A 17,470-nucleotide genomic window follows, 5' to 3' on the forward strand; every position below is an offset into this window, starting at 1 on the left:
AGATAGATACTATGATGACAGTGTCACACTGTTGTACACCATATGGTGTAATTACTGGATGAATGGCACTACATAGCACCTGAAACACTTCAGTAAGTGGGAGACTAGTGAAAGACAAATAGTGGTCATTCAACCCTCTAAATCAGACAAGAAGAGTCATTAGGGGAACCAGACAGTCATAAATCTCCAGTCTCCAACCATCTGGCCACAAATCGGTGTTGGCGAGCAAATTACCTTTTTCATAGTTTTGGGTGAAAGAGTTAAAAAGCAAAACAAAACAAAAACTAAGTACTCTGAATAATATTTTCTGTTGCTGAAGGAAGCACCCTCAGGACTAATGAGCTGCGATGGTTGCTTCACAGCCACACATGATCCAGGAAGTTCAAAGGGATGTTTCAGAGACCCGTTTCTGAATGTGTCCAAGAATCAATCAAATGTATCAAACATCAACTCTGTTACAAAGGGCAAACAGCTTGTTCAAAAATGCATCTCTTCTCCTTTTTAACCTTATCTAAGTAGTTTGTACAATGTAAAACAGAGGAACAAAGTGGAAGTAGAAGAATATTTCACAGTAAACTAAAGTAGAACATAAGTAGAAAGGATGCGGGCCAAACTCATTATTTCAGTTTGACTGTTCTTTGGTAGCTTCAGCGCCTGAACTCTGACCTCAAAAGTGCAGTCTGTCGCCCGTTAAATGTGATGTAGTTGACAGGCTAAGACACTGTATTTTCCTAGAAGGCTATTTTTGTATCCAGTACACACATACACACACACACACACACACACATACACGTATATATATATATATATATATATATATATATATATATATATATACATATATATATATATATATATATATATATATATTGTATCAAAAAGTATACTGATATTTGACACACAAGTAAAAGAGTCTGAAATCATAAGTGAAACAAAAGAAAAGTCAGAGAAGCAAAGAACAAAGGAAAGTTTGCTCATGGACCGTGTTGCCTTTACCCGTGCTCTGGGCTGTATCGTGTGGGTATAGAAGTCTCTGTGAAGATTGGGATATAAAGTTATAACACTGATTCAAAGGTTTCAACAGAAAGTAAAACCCAGGGTCCTCTGCAGCTTTATAAGGCAAAAGATCCACAGCTAACTTATTACGGATTTGATGATTCTCTGTCCTTTCTTGCAGTTGGCGAGCAAAATTGATAATAATGATCTAATTCTTTCTTTTTTTTTCTTCTTTCATTGTGTCTACCAACATATCACAGTTGCTACTGTTAGCATAAGCACTGGGCAACTTTGTTATCGTCCATAAAACTACCAACTGATGACATTGTGATGCATCTTACATTCAAGACATTTTCTAAACTCTAGTTAAGAAAGCACTGAGTGTGGTCAGTATTAACTGTTACTGTGATAAGGACAAGATATAAAGAAAGTTTAAACAGCCGCACAATGCTCTGCACTGCATGCCACTGACATTACCTCATCCTCTTCTTAAAACAGACTTGTATTAGGTCAGGTATGTCCAAGTAGTCTATCAACATTCTTTGAGAACAAAATATTGCTTTTCTGAATTTTTGGCACAACTAAAGGTCTCCTATAATGACCAGCTGTGGTGAGCTGTTTCTGTGTGTGTGTATGTGTTTTCTTATTTTTTTCAGAGAAAAACACTTTGATCTTTCAGATACATTCTTTTATAAAACTAAATCCTCTGTACAACCTCTAAAAGGGCACTTTGTGAGTGGAGTCGTCTGACATGATAATATCCTACCTCACAACTCTAAAACAGCGACCCAGATCCTCATGAACATTTAATGAATTCTTCCTTTACTCATGTTCCACTTCTCCAACAAGATACATTAATTTAGCAACAGTAATCTTTGCATAATCCTCCTGACAGATAGACGTTATGGTACAACACTTTGGCAGAAGAACTACTCTTCAGTAAAAGTTGTTTCGTGTTCCCTGTCGCAGCACTGCCACTTGATGATGTTCTACTATACAAGTGACTACAATGAGGTACAAACCGATTGTAACCATTTGAACCCGAGAAGTTGATCATCTCATTAAGCACTTGTAAGTACACAACATAGTATGTTGTTGCCACCAACATAAGTTAAGTTAACTTCCTAGCTGCACCACAGAAGAGCCATTGTAACAGCTTCTTACAAACTGCACAATAGCATCACATAAAGTATGGAAATTATGTGATCTTTTGTCCGATGTTCAAAAAAATCTGTAAACAGACAGACTATGGATTTTATAAGAGAATTGTAACATATCTTAGTAACACCATATAAAATATTTGACTTACGACATATTTGAGCATTAAGATATTGATGAATATATATTGGCCTACTCTGAATATAGTGGCAGTCCACCCTAACCTCTGGTTGACCACGGGATTTTAAAATGCATGGCATAACATTGTTGCAGAATTGAAAAGAACTGTCCAGTGGCTGCTGTATCAGCAAAACTACTCTGCCATGATGAATTCAATTAAAAATGTATCTCGTGTAGAGTATACAGGTGCAGAAAGTGTCAAATATTTTATGTAACTCTGTTCTTTCTGCCGTCAGATGACCTAGAGTTGGACAAACTAGAAGTAAGGTGGGCTTGAAAGATTAGATAGTGATTTTGGGAATGAAGGTCATTTTTTAATTAAAGATTCGCCATAACTGCAGTACTATGCAGCACTTATAACAAGCAAGCCGGAAGAGAGGGGGAAAGATCTATCAATTTTACAAAATTTCATACATCTCAATACTGATCGTCTTCAAATGGTTCTGTTAAGCATGTAACTATGCATTTTATTCAAAAATCGTACATTTCCAAGGAGCCCCTTTAGTGCTATGATTTAATGGGAAATCATGGTCATAATCAGTCAAACCTGAATATATGCTGTATGTGATATTGTATCAATAAATAGCAAGGCTAAATGTGTTTGTTCATTCATGATTCATTCAACCATTTTCTGTTCCTGCTTCTTGTAAGCAGAGACAGGGGGGATCCTGAAGTCTTTCCCAGCTGTCACTGGCAGAGAGGCAGGGCACACCCTGGGCAGGTTGCCAGTCCATCACAGGGACATTTAGGGACAAACAAGATAACCCACTATACACACTCACAGTCATGCCTAAAATCCACTGTGTAGACTAAATGTAATCCAGCTCACATACTGAGACCCTGAAAATGTTCTTGTATAATATTAATTTTAAATTTTCATGAAGGTCTGACCTGCCAATTTTAGTTGATTCTGATTGTGTCTCCAGTAATTATAATTAGTGAATTGGTTCTTGTTTTTCCCATGCATTATTTTCTATTAGAGGCTGCAAAAACAGAAAGTGTGCTTGCAGCAGAATGTCAATTAATGTTACCTAAAGGGACAATGGAGCTTTGTCTAAATTAATTCCTATTTCCAGCCTCTAGGAGACTCGGAAGCTCAGAGTCAAAAAAGCTGTTCCACTTAAGTGTGAAAAGGGTCATTACGGACAAAATTATATACAGTTTTAACTTTTTATGTGTCCTCCCATAACAATGCATGAGTAATTATCACAAGTAATTTGGACACACTTTCTCATTCATTTTTAATGGTAATTAAGGTCTATTTGTCCATGTGCTAAAATGTATTGTCATTTTGCTGCAAAAGTTTGAACTCCTTACCATCTAATAGTACAACAACGATAGTTTTAATTCAGGAAAGTTTTATTCAGAATCTTTAATAAGCCTCACACCTTCCATGACAGGTGAGGCAATACCAGAATAAGGTTATCTCATCACCACTCCCTCTGATTTTCTTTTTGCTATAGCACAAAAAGCATTTAATTAACTCAAAATCTTACTTTGAAGTTTTTTTTCTGCCTTCGGAGAGTGTTGCATAACTTTCAGAGCCAATTATTTCAACAAAATTGGGTCTGCAGAAATTGTTAAGCAGCCTCCAAAAGCAGGGCTCCAACTGGAAGGATTTTAATAGAAAAAAGTGTGAAAATAAAATCAACATTAAACGTTCCCTCAAGGCTTGCTAGAAGATACATTCACTGTGTGCTTTCTTAGGAACATGTGTACATTTTAATAATGTGATTAGATACAAAAAAAACAACAGTGTATTATGGAAAGATGATAAACAGAAGATGACTTCTACAACTGAATATTAAAACTTAAACAGCAGACTTTAAATAAAAGCTGGACATGGCTACTGTTTTAAAGCTCTAATTTTGTACAGAGCCATTGTCATGCTGGGCTTTGGAAACAGAAGCAATCATCAAGATCCTATTCAAAACCTTAACAATGTACATCTATATATCACATTCATAATGCACATTAAATAAACAATTTAATAAAGCCAAACTTTAAGCCTCAACAAAATATACAAACACTGAATTACATAGTATTTCATCACCTGTAATCAACCCAGAAACTGACAACAGAACAAAATTGTATTTGTACTAGGCAACACAGCTATTTACATCTGCCATAAAACCAGCTAGTTCATTATGTGGGTCAAAGAGGGTTGACAATTATACACCAGGTCCACCTACTGAGACAAGCCAATGAAATCTGTTCCCACTGCCAGCAATACAACGCTTACCCTTGGTGCTCTGAGGGCTACAACACACACAGAACTGGAGACATACATTAATTACTGCTACTGCCTATAAGACAAGCTTGTGAGCTATGACCACAACATGAGGGGACAGCATTACACTGTATCCTGCAGGGCATAGCCACAACTTACAGAGATGATTAAACCAATTATTTTTGACTGGACTATGATCATCTTCACATAGTAGAACTGAGAGTGTTCCCCCAGTTGTCATATAGATAGAATAAAGTAGTTAGTCTTGTCTCGTTTATTTTGATATTTGTTTTTGCCAGTTAAAGAGTTTCTATTTGGTCTTGTTATCTCTCGTGGAAAAGAAAAACAAGGTTCTCATTCTTGCAGTTGCAGTGCACCCTCATTGAAAGTTTTGTCTGTGTTCAACCAATTATTGCTCACGAGTACATAGAGCCATTTGACCCGAGAAAGAATATCGCGCTGCGCTCAAAAGCTAAATGTTAGCAGATGTGCAGTTTTATTGCCAACAGTAAAAGTGGAAATGGTAAGAAGAAACTATTTGCAGAAGTATTTATGCTTAGAGACTACAGTTAATCAAACAAGCATTGTTTGATAGTAGGGGGATAGGGGACATAGATTCACTCATGTATGACGCATCAATACGTTTTTGGCCTAATAGCGACACTCGATTCTGTCCTCAGGAGAGGAAGATTGTCATCACTCTCACCTGTCTTGAACGGTCTGTGCAGATTTGTACACCAAGAGATCCCACAACTAATTAAAATCTCTCAGTCTGTCTGTCAAATAATCAGTTCACTGAGCCTCCTGGTGCACCTGTCAAAGTTTTTTTTACCTTTTACTCTGGGAGCTGAACAAGCCTCTTTAGTCCCACCAGGGATTTTTCACTCAAACCACAGAAAGTCCTCACCTGCTTTGCACTAACACGCACCATACTGTCATACAATGTTTTGGCTTGTCAGAATTCCCACTTGGGAGTCCATTAATAGAAAAAGGAAAGCAAAGAAAAAGTGATTGACGGCAGCAGATGTGACTTGAACCCTGAGTCTATTTTGCTTTTACTTGCATTCCTTTATCAACGTCTCTAGATCTGGGGACTTTAGTCTTTTGAGGGTTAAAATGCGTTGCTATAGTGTCCCAAAGAAATTTGTCAAAAACATTAAATGCATGAGGAATAATTTCTGCTTTAACTACATGCATCTCACCACACTTATAGCAGGATTGAGTAAATCAAACACAAACTAAAATCAGCTGCTTCTGTTTTGAGAGGTTGTTGCACCTGTTCTGGAAAAAGCAGGAAAATGTAAAAAAAAAAAACATCTACCTTTTTATCAGTGTTTAAGGGCTCCTCTCAAACCTGGTGTAGCCAATTTAAATGAATTTACCAGCATGGTAGTGGAGGGACACAAATGCTAAATAATGAAGTTCCACTTAAATTCGTGACAGAAGCAGTCATTCCACCAGCGTGCTGTTTAAAGTACTGTCACTTTGATTTTCATTCGATGTTTAGCTAGGTTTAGGCAAAATGTACTTTATAAAACCAAAAAGATTTGATTATGTGTTAGGAAAATAAATGGTCTGGACAACCCAATACTCCCACAGTAGAATTAATATCACGTAATTGAGTTTTTGTGAAAGGAGAGAATTTAAATTCTGTAACTTTTTCACAGAAACAGCAGTGGTAAAACACTTGTCACTCCTCACTTTAGTAACCAAATAAATGGAGGAAAGGCTGGTCTCTTTCCAAGGTACCAATGCATAACTCCCAAAAGGGAATATAGGAAATGTTTGGAAGTTGCTGCAGCCTCACTCTGCGATGCAGTCAGCATGTAGCACTTGTTCAACATAATGCATATGTACCACTTGGAGCTGACAGCATCAACGTGCAAGCCTCTTGCCTATGAATCTACTGAGAATCATAAATTGTTTACATGCACAGTATTGCTAAAGATGATTAGTTTGGTTTTGTTGTTGTTGTTTTTGCATATTTAGAAATCCAGTTTTATTGCCATAAATTCATAGCCATGTGATGATGGCCAAGACTGAAAATCTTTAATGCTTTAAAGTGCTCATCCTGTCAATGTATAGGGATTATGACATTAGTTGTTTTTAATATGAAAAAAGACATACTGAAGCCCTGGAATAGATGCTGTATGTATGCAGGAGTCCTTGATTGAGAGCAAATCTTTCTTCTTTCTTTCCCCTGGCATGTTTCTCCCGTTTGCCTTTGTGTCTAAATATCTGACCAAGTGAGTGTTGTTATCATCGCAAAGCTGAGGCATCAATAGACATTCTCCGGAGCTCAACTTTAAACCACAGAGTGAGTTAAGATTCAAGGTGATAATGTGTCACTGTGTTGACACTGATCAATGTTGTTCCTTCCTGGTAAATTGAAATAAATAAGTCAAGAAAAGTTGCCTGATTGCATTTAATATGTACAGTATTCTGTTAAACGCATTTGTGGTCAAGGACATCATATTGTGTGACAGTTGATTGCCTGTGGCAGTTAAATTAAGTAGCTTCTCCTCAGAAGATATTTACGTTATTAGATTAATTAAATAAAGCTCAGTCACGCAGTCAGCGGGCCTTTGATGTTGTGAGGATTAGTGTTTAAATAAGCATTAACCTGCTTTCACAGCATTTAATATTTTGATCATCTGATTATTCACACTAAGTGCTTATACTATAAGCATACTGTATATTCCTGCTAACCACTGCATAGTGTTAACAAAGGCTTGTTAACATTGTTTTTGGTGCTATAGATCCACCTTCTGTTGTATTCTAGTTCACATATGTTCAAATATGCCATTGTGTAATGTACATTTGTAATGATATATGCCATTATGGGTTCTGTGCTAATGTTTAACAGTGAATCCTTCATCCTGTCTTTTGTAGATTCTTATCAACATCCTTGAAATGTGTGCTGTCTTCAATATTTTCCAACAACAGTGTAGTTTCAGAGGTTGAGAGCTGCACTTGTTCCAAAGGTACAAAAACCAGGAATAACATTGTAACTCGAGTTATTGGTTTATAAAAGCTGACAAAACCATGTGTGATTAAATACTATCAGATGTTTTAGTTTGCCCTGTACCTTCAGTTTGAGGGGCTTGAAGAACTATTTATTAGATTATGCTGACTAGTATTTATCAAGGGAGACCTAAAAGTTAGCAGGGCTATTGGCATAAAGCACATATGTATTATTCAAAGCTTTTCATTACTGACTGTGAAAAATGAGAATACTTAGGATGTGAATACATCAATGAGTCATTTCCTCAACCCAAAAGATGCCATGAAGAAAAGCAGAGACCACAGTGCCTGCAAACAATATTTTCTTCTTATATAAGAGTAAAGTAATACATCTAAAACGTAGCAGAAAAAGAGCAGTGATGGCATGAATGGCTAATGTTAGCATTACGCACAAGCAACGAATGTATGGAGAGCTCTGTGAGTCATTAGTTTCCTCTTTGTGACGGATGTGTGCACACTAGACATCAGTTTTGCAAAGTACTGCTGTACAAGAGCAGCTCTCATATGATTTAATGACTTAATGAACTTTGATGGTTCAATGAGCCCCACTGCAGGATGCATACAGTGGCAGCAGTGAAGAAACTACTAGTCATTCATTTTACCACATTTAACTTGTAACATTACTGGAAAATATGGTAGACTATACGTAGCACTTATCTACTTTACATGGTGCACGGCTCACAGTTACACTTCAATAGTCAGTTAAAAGCATAACAGAAAAACTACATTTTCATGCATTCTGGTTCGTGTGAGGCGGCATGATATCCATAGGCCTCCATCCCTGTTGTGCTGCTGTAAGACCCCTGATGAATCCGTGGACAATATTACGTCTTGATTTTTCCAAAGCTGATTTACAGCACTTTCACCAAACAAATATACCAGGATCCTAAATGGCAAATGGCTTCATATTTTTCCATGAACATGTCACAGACCCAAAGCATAAATATTAAGGGTGAATGTTGTGTATTTTAAATTTACTTAGGTACGATCTGTAGCAGTGAATTTTAAATCAAAGGTTCCAGCATCTTACAAGCCAGTTTTACATCACACTTAGCACACTGGCTTCCGGTGAAAGAACTGACAGTTTCTCCATTATATTCAATTTTAAGAAATAAGTCTTCAGCAAAGCTGTTCCGATTTTATAAAAATATTTTCTCAGTGAGGGGAAAAACTTAATGAAAAAGAGATGAAAAAGTATCTGACGAAATAACTATTAACATCTAAGGCTGTGAATAATAAATCCAAAACTTGAAAGACAGCCCACATCAGGATATAGGCCAGAGATCACAAAGGATGAATTGAAGCCTCATAGAGCTTTTTTCCCAGGTTAAGGGATTTTCCTAACCAGCTATTCATCTTCTCCATAACAAGAGCACACATTAAACACAGTCTCGGCCTCTTATTTGAGTAAAAAGAACAAAAACAAAGAGGGAACATGTAATATGTAACACCGGCTGTCCCAGATTTCTATTTGAACCAGTAATCCACTTCACAATACACATTATAAGTATTAATTTAGTAGCTAATGAGCTGAGAAAAAAACAAAATGTGAAGAAAAAAAAAGTACAAAACCTTCTGAATTATCAGGTTATATAAATTGGTTGAAAGATGTGGACAAAGGCTGAAAGTCTTTTTTGAACATAGACAAAGTTTTATGATTAGAAATTATTTGTTTGCAAGTGAATATCAAAGGAATATAGTCCTCAGTTGTTGTACAGGAAACCCTTGTCATCTGTGCTTTTCAGAGGTTATGGACTTTACTTAGGGGTAGGGAAATAATGATCACTCTTTGAGGCCTAATATGCATATATACATTATTTTTAGAGGGTTCACAGGGTGACATGTCAGTGGTATGTGGGAATGATATCCAGTGATTTTTGAAGTTCAAGAAGTAAACACTTTTTCAATGGGAAACCAAGTAAGCCTGGGATGTTTTGGAAAAAGCCCTCACAGTCCTACAAGACACGTTATTAAATCTGCATTTGACAGCCAGTGGCTACGCTTGTATATTGTATATATCTGGCCATTACAATGGCTGACATTTAAAGTGATGAATTGTAGTCATTGTGTCACGATGTAAAGATTTGCTAAATACACTTGATTTGTTGTTTTTGTATTGATCTTACATTGATCCATACCAATGTCCGTGGTTGACCAACCACAACACTTTGTTCTAACAACAGACACAAGTAATAAGAAAATCCACAACCCTCCCATCAGATAAACCTCTCATAAAAAGCTCATAGAATAAAATCGAAAGCTTAAGAAGTTGACATGACCTCTATAGTCCCCAGATACCGATCCACTTCAGCAACTACATCATGCGGCCCAAACAAGCCTAATCCACCGAAGCATCGCACCAGAACTCACAGGACCCAGGGGATCTGCAAAGTTCCCAGTGCCAAACACACCAGTACACCGAAAAAGGTCCACACCCCAATTATTGGTCTGACAGCACAAGGACAAGCTACACAATATAAGTCAGATATATAAGATCATATAGAAGATTAGTGCTGATTAGTTAAATGCTGTTAAAGGAAAAAGAACAAGAACAAAAAACAAGTCATTGCACACCAACATAAAAAGCATTAAACTTAAAGGGTAAGGTGTCATTATTTTTTGACTGTTTTACCTCTATCAGCATAAAGGGAGAAAAGAGCTCACACAGTTATCAACACTTGTTAGAGAATGATGTCAGCGTCACCCAAAGGTTGAAGTTCAGTAAATATATACCATTTAGAATGTAAAAGCAAAGTGCTGTAAAAGCAATATGCATTACAGCTTAAAGAAATGACTAAAATAACACCCACAAGCATGAACATGGTTGAGTCAAGGCTATTCAAAAATAAAGAGAGAAAGGAGCACAATTTCCCGTGGATGTTGGGAAAAATCCAATCTCGAGTTAATCTTTTCTACTATCAAAAGGTGGTTTTACCAGCCACAAGCTTCAATCTTCCTTACTAGCACTAAGATTGTAGGTGCATTCAAAAGAAATACAGAAACATTGCTATAAATTGTATATTATTAACTTGAAAAAATGATATTTAACCACACCTGTGACTTTTAAAACTTTTGTTGTTTTTTTTAAGCATCAATAAAAAGCCCTCATAAAGCTACCAATAAAATCATTGGTAAATGTAATAAATAGCACCATAAATCAGACGTGTACCAGAAAATGTATATGCTTCTTACCTGATCCCATGGACAGATGATTCCACCAGAAAACATAAAAAGGTAACCCATGGCAACCAAGCAAGCCCAGATGACCAGGGAGAAAACACGTAAAAGCTTCTTGAAGATGGACTCAACGCAGACGAGCACAAACACTGCCAGGAATATTGCCAGTGCAGTGGGCACAGTGATTACAAAGGCCACATGATCCACGACGTTCTGAAAAAGACAGGATAGAAAAATCAGTCCACAAGACAAGTGGGCAGACAAGTCATGACGGAAGGAGGCATGTAATTTGTCAGGGAATGGGTATGTAATTTTAGAAAATTGGGTTTATATATGAATGTTAAAGAAAATAAGCACATTAAGTGGATCAACCTTCTGAAAGAAAGAAAAAAAAAACTCCACTGGCTCTTTGTCCCAAGTATCCCAATCCCACAGAGTACACTATAATGCTACATCAATGAAAGTAACTGTTTATTTCCATTAAGTTGTAACTTGCTGGGTATAGGGTGAAAGCAGAAAACGGGGTAAAAACTCAGCAAAAACGTTTCTCTTGACCCGGTGGGAGTCTTTCTGTGTGGAGTTAGCATGTTGTCCCTGTGCTTGCGTGAGTTCTCTCTGTCTCACAGTCCAAAAACATGCAGAGTAGGTTCATTGATGATTCTAAATTGCCCTTAGGTGTGAATGTGAGTATGCATGGTTTTCTGTCAGGTATAGAAAATGGATGGGTATATTTGTTTAGATATATTTAAACGATATAACTTCTTTATGTATTCTGTTAGAAAGATAAATGCCAAATTTGTAAAAATCCTCTTTGCAAAACACAGCTGTAAAGGTAAAGAAAATAAGAAAAAAAAGATGCTTGAGATAACATCCTAAGGGGTGAGGGGCAAAAACAAGCTCCATGTTAATCTCCAGCCAGTTGAAGCCACATCTATAATGGATTGCCACTGCCTTTCTAAATATGCTCGGATATGAAAGTTCAGATAAAAATTTCAGGAGTTTTTATATAGGTAGAAATACAAGAAAATTGTGGTGAGATGAGATTTGTTTTTCCAGATTTCAGTTTATCAGTGTTTTTTCAAAAGTGTGATGGGGGTTGGAGTATTTTTGTGACAAGGTGATAAAAGCTGATGAATCAAATCTTTGCTGCCACATCTGGCCGTGTTAGCTCGGAAATCTGTGAAAAATACAGTTATCCACCATGGATAGAATTTGCAGACTTTTGGTGATTATAAAGGATTCATTTTGAGGAAAACAGCCCTACTTTTCATGGATGCTTCTTATTTATGTCTGATGCTTTAAAATTTGTAACATCCACTGATCATATATCAATTCAATGTGGTTGTAAATTAGCTAAAAAAACACTCTTATGCTTTCCATCAGAGAGTGATAGATGGTCATTTCCAGAATTAGCCATCTATCTGTTTTTTTTAAGGTAAAAAAAAAAACAAAAAAAAACTTTTTTACACTTAACCTCCTTCTGGCACCCTCATTCTCCTTCTTGAGCCCCTGCCCCCACCTATCCTCCATGATTCTGTCATGCAGAGCCAATGTAGTGGGACATGAGCGGATGTATGTAGCTGCAGAGAGCCACACAGGGTTGGTCTTGCCCAGAGCACAGCTTCAAAACAGCACAGGATTTAGGTCAGCCAGCCAAAGAATGGAGGGATGTGGGGAAACAAATGAGAGCCAAAGAGAAAAGGAGGAGGTGAAAGACAGCATGAGAATGCAAATGATATGTATTTGTACTTCATGGCAGAAAGATTTCCTCTGAACTAATGATTTCTGTCCGGTTTGGGAGTTCTTATGCTTCCCACTCAACATCACTACTTAAGTGCCATTGCTGCTCTTATATTATCCGTTGTAACTTGACCTTAGCTTATGAAACAAATGCAAAATTAAATCCAAAAGCAAAAGTCAGCCTGGGTTGTCTGGCAATCTCAAAAAAATGACAATTGATGATTGAAAACTTGAATACGTTCCTCTTTGCAGCCAGTTATAAAATAACTGCAATGACAGGGGTAGTTATGAGCGAGGGGGGTCTCACCATTCAACTGTAAAAAAGCTCTCCTCCACTGGACAAAAGCCTGCTGTGACAATTATAAAGCGATTGTTGTACAATACACTTAAGGAGTTCTAGCGTTCAACAATTAAATTCAATTCAAATTTATTTCCTTCCCCCCCGACTACACGTGGTTTTAGAGCTGCAGAAATTGCTCATCAGCTCTTGGTTACATTGCTGGTATCAGCTGTGCAGGGGCTTGGTTATCTGTTAATGTTTTTTTTAGTAATGAAGTATGATATATAGAAATAGAGGCTTAACTGTGTTTTCAGAGTTCTGACAAAATTAGCACCAATAAAGAAATGTCACTTTTAACTGCACTTTAAAAAAAATAGAGACTTGCAGTAGTGTATTATGTATTATTTAAGCAGAATGGCAGATTAAAATACAGAACATGGATGGATGGATGGATGGATGGATGGATGGATGGATGGATGGATGGATGGATGGATGGATGGATGAATAAACAGATGCATTAATGAATGAATAAACGGATGAATGAATAAATATTTTTCACATAACATTGACATAAGTGTTGCTTTTTTTGCATCGCATGGATTTTTCTGCCAATCCAGTTACTGATTTCAGTAAACGCAACATTATGTTATGCACCCACATGGCAGCAGCGCACCATACTTAGGCATTTAGCATGGTCAGGATAACCTGCTGAAGTTCAAGCTGAGCATCAGTCTGGGGAAATAAAGGCAATTTATGTGATGTTGAATAAAGCATGGTTGCTGATACAAGTGTTCCACAAACTGATGATCTCGTGGGATTTTTACACACAACTGTATTTAGCATGGTCAGAAAATGTCTAATGAGCGGGAGCGCACTGGGCTAAAAATGCTTCATGGTAATAAAATGACAACAATAACTAAAAAAAATACTCATTACAACAAAAGTATGCCACACCCCAAACCTTGAAGCAGCTGGGCTACAGCAGCAGACCACTACACCGCATCCCACACCGGTCAGCTAAGAACAAAAAACTGAGGCTACAGTTCTCACGGGACTTACCAAAATAGGACAAAAAAAGATTGGAAAACCTTGCCTGATCTGCCTGATCGGATGAGTCCCTTAATCTGTGATATTCAGATTGTAGAGTCAGAATTTTGCATAAACAACATAAAAGCATGTATCCATTCAGTTCAAACTGGCAGCTGTGGTGGGATGTGTGGGGGTTTATTGTCTTGGTAAACTTTAACACGACAATAAACCAGTTTGGTTGTATGTCCAGTATATCCATACCTTTGTGCACCCATTCTGATGGTGACTTCCAGCTGGATAACACGGCATGTCGGTGAGATCACTGTACTCAGAAGCCAACCACTGTTACCCGTCTTCATCCAATTAGGTTTTGGTCACTATGGATGTGCAGCCAACAAATCTGCCGCAACTCTGTGATGGTATGATGTCAAACCTAACTCTAAACCAACTCAGTGGGGCAAGATCTCCAAGGAATGTTTTCAGCACTTCCTTGAATCTATGCCAAAAGAATTCAGGCAGGTCTAAAGGCCAAAGGGGAGTCAAACCCAGTCCTAAAAAAATGCATCTAATGAATGATTGTTAGTCTTCTTAGTTATCACTGACAGGGCATGAAAACAACAATACAATGCGAGACACCTTTCTTTTCTGTTTATTTTAGTTCACTTTTCTGTGCATTTTCAAAATATGTAACAGTTTGCATTGATTAATTAGGTTTTGGTGGATTTTAAATAATTTAAAATATGTGTGCTCGAGCTCTCGGTTTCTCACAGTGTGTTTCTGACCCTTTTTTCCATTTGTTAATAAGAGATTCAACCAAGATGAGAATGAAAGAGTCACTCTGTTCATGAAATAATCTGAGCAACAATAAAGTCATCTTAGTAAATGGACTGATAGAAGAAAATATGTGTTAAAAATGTCTAAAATGTGGACTTATGTCACATAGGGTCTTTTTTTTTTAGATATAAGGCACCAAGCAGATCCTCTCAAAGTTTAAGCAAATCAAAAGCTGCACTTGGAAGCGGCTTTGCTGTATTATTTTGCAGAGGGTTTTTGCTTTCACTGCTTTCCATTTTCAGGGTCTTGAAGCAAAGATAACCCTGTCAAAATAGTGCCAGAGCAAAACAGATATCCCCTCTGTAGTTCAGTCAACCATCTGCTCAGACAATAACTAAGCCCCTTATCCTTCCCCCTCACTTTTATCTCACCCTTCACTTCACATTAGTGCTGCGATGAGGACCACATGCTGTGAGAGTCTACACGTGGGTGCATATAGGTATTGCACAAGCATGTGTGTATCTGTGCATGCATATGCAAGTTTGAGAACAGAGGCCAGGGAATTTCATATGACTCCACTTCTATACTTTGCTCAAGAGCATACATGTGTCTGCAGAAGTGCCTGTCCACATGCATAGAGTTTGCTTTAAAGTATCTTTGTTTTTTGTTTTTTTGTAATTCACTTCCTGACACTGTAATTCAGAAACGTGTAATATTTGTATCTAAAGCTTGTGTCGTCCCAGATTTGTTCCCACTTTGTACAATCTTAATTTGCATAATGTATGTATGTCTGCATGTTATGAATGAGCATCTTACCAGCCCTGAAGCAAAGAATACAGTCAGCAGAGCCAGGCAGGCTCCCATCACTATGAGAAGCAAAAACACAATGAGAGGATGCTGCTGGCTCATACAGTAGTAGGATTCATATAGCCAATCCGGGGACCTGTTCCTCTTCTCCTCACCACCTCCTCCTTTATCCACTTCAGACTCCCCTGCCCGGTCAAGGAAATACCGCTTCCTCCTTATTGCCTCTTGCCACATGGAGCTTGGAGCTGAGAGGAGGGAGAAGACAGGAGGGAAACCAGAGGAAGAGGAGGTGGAGGTCCCTGCTGAGGTATTAATAGTTTCCACCACTGAAGAGGAGCAGTTGCTGTTCTTTTCTGTACTCCGGCTGTTGTTCCTGCTGGGGACCCCAGAGTCAGAGATCCTGAGCTCCAGGTTTTTTTTCGGTTCCTCTTTCACTTCTTCTCTTAGGTCCTTTAGGCGGAGACAGCTGAAAGCTGAGGCTGACTCTGAGTCAGAGGCAGTGCGCGCTGGCCGGAGAGGTGGCAGGAACGCACCAAAGGTAGAGCGCAGCATCCTCCTCTTCCTCCCCTCGCCAGCATGTTGGGGTGGAGAATGAAGGGAAGCACAGACACTGAGTGCTCCTTGGAGTGAGAGAGAAAAGTGGGAGGGAAGTGAAGGGGACAGGGAAGGGGAAGGGGAGGGGGAGGACCAAGGGGGAGGGGAGGAAGAAAGAGGTGCATCAGCAGGGAGAAGTCAGCCAGTGAAAGGGAGAACTAGAAGAACAAGGCAGAATTTTTTGACGTTAGCATTTATAAAGGATGCATAATGCAGTATTAATGATTTGAGCTGAGACGCCACAAAACACAGGTCTGAGATCCATCCCAGATTGAAATTTTAAAGCTCAAACCCAGAGACAATTCAGCCTTGGTTTTTTTTTTTTTTTATTATTATTATTTTGACCACACCCCAAGACACAGCTTTGCCAAAAAACAACTCTCAAGTGAAGTCAGAGCTGGCAGCAGATGACTAAAATCTACAGTAGGGTTGGGGAATATAGGCAAAAAACACAAAGCAAAACTATAACTCAGTATTTTCAGACACAATGATGAATACAACATACACTCAGGTACTTTATTAGGTACACTTCACATCCCTATAATTAAATGTCTAGTGAGTGTATATTATATAATACTCTATATTTAGAATTTTATATGAATAACAATATTATAGAACGGAAAAGTGCATTATAATACATTATATATACCTGCATTGCATTACTGCCAACTGGAGGCAGCGGTTAACATATGTTATCATATACAGTATTCAAAATGAACTCATTTTTCTCCGTGCTTTTGGTGTTTCTACTATCAGGCGGCAGATCAAGCCTGACATTGCAACTAAAATAACAGTTTTTCCCTTCGAGGAGAAAAGCTGTTGGAAAAAACTAAAAGAGAAATCTACTACTGTATCCATTTCATTAATTTCATTTCTCTTTATGTCTCTTTTATCGCCATCTCCCCCATTCATATCCCCGTACACTCCTTCACCTAACTCTTCCTTCACCCTGCTCTAATGCATACAGTTGATGAGCTAAGTCCATTTGGGCCCAGTTTCCCCATGTAACATTCCTCTTTGCTTTGACTTTGGGTGTTTCCATGCACTCTTAAGTCAGAGTACAGTTACAGGGCTCAATTAAATGGACTACGCTCTTTATTCCAGCATACAAGCAGAGCGGAGGAATTAATTTATTGACCAAAGAATGCCTGACTCCCATATGACAGGTGGCTGTATGGCTCTTATAAGCTTGTTAGAAAACGGGACGTTTTCCTTTTGACCAACATCATAGACCAATTTAGTTTAGAGTGAGATTGTACTATATTAAGCTGTGCAATGGACTTCACAAGTCTGTACATTTAAACCCACAACGCCATTATTTTAAAGTATCACACATTGAAAAATCAGATTTTGAACTATTTTTAACCTGCTTACGTGTTAACAGCCATTTTTAATATCCAGTTTTAGTAGGACTAACAAATTAACTAACTTTTTCCAGGGTCAAGTAAATCTAGTGACTGTTCCCTGTCTTGATATTTGTT

General features: G+C 37.9%; 1 protein-coding gene across 1 annotated transcript in view; it reads right to left on the reverse strand.

The window, feature by feature from the left end:
- Positions 1-16,001, reverse strand: part of adcy2a (adenylate cyclase 2a) — a 71,071-nt gene extending 55,070 nt beyond the window's left edge. The window contains exons 1-2 of the mRNA XM_061716417.1: positions 15,405-16,001; positions 10,781-10,978 (exon numbers count right to left, since the gene is read on the reverse strand). Coding sequence (XP_061572401.1) covers positions 10,781-10,978; positions 15,405-15,947 — 741 coding nt within the window. The 5' untranslated portion in view covers positions 15,948-16,001. The remainder of the gene's footprint in view (positions 1-10,780; positions 10,979-15,404) is intronic.
- Between the last annotated feature and the right edge of the window lie 1,469 nt (positions 16,002-17,470).

Source organism: Cololabis saira, chromosome 3 (assembly GCF_033807715.1).
Source record: "Cololabis saira isolate AMF1-May2022 chromosome 3, fColSai1.1, whole genome shotgun sequence".
Lineage (NCBI taxonomy): Eukaryota > Metazoa > Chordata > Actinopteri > Beloniformes > Belonidae > Cololabis > Cololabis saira.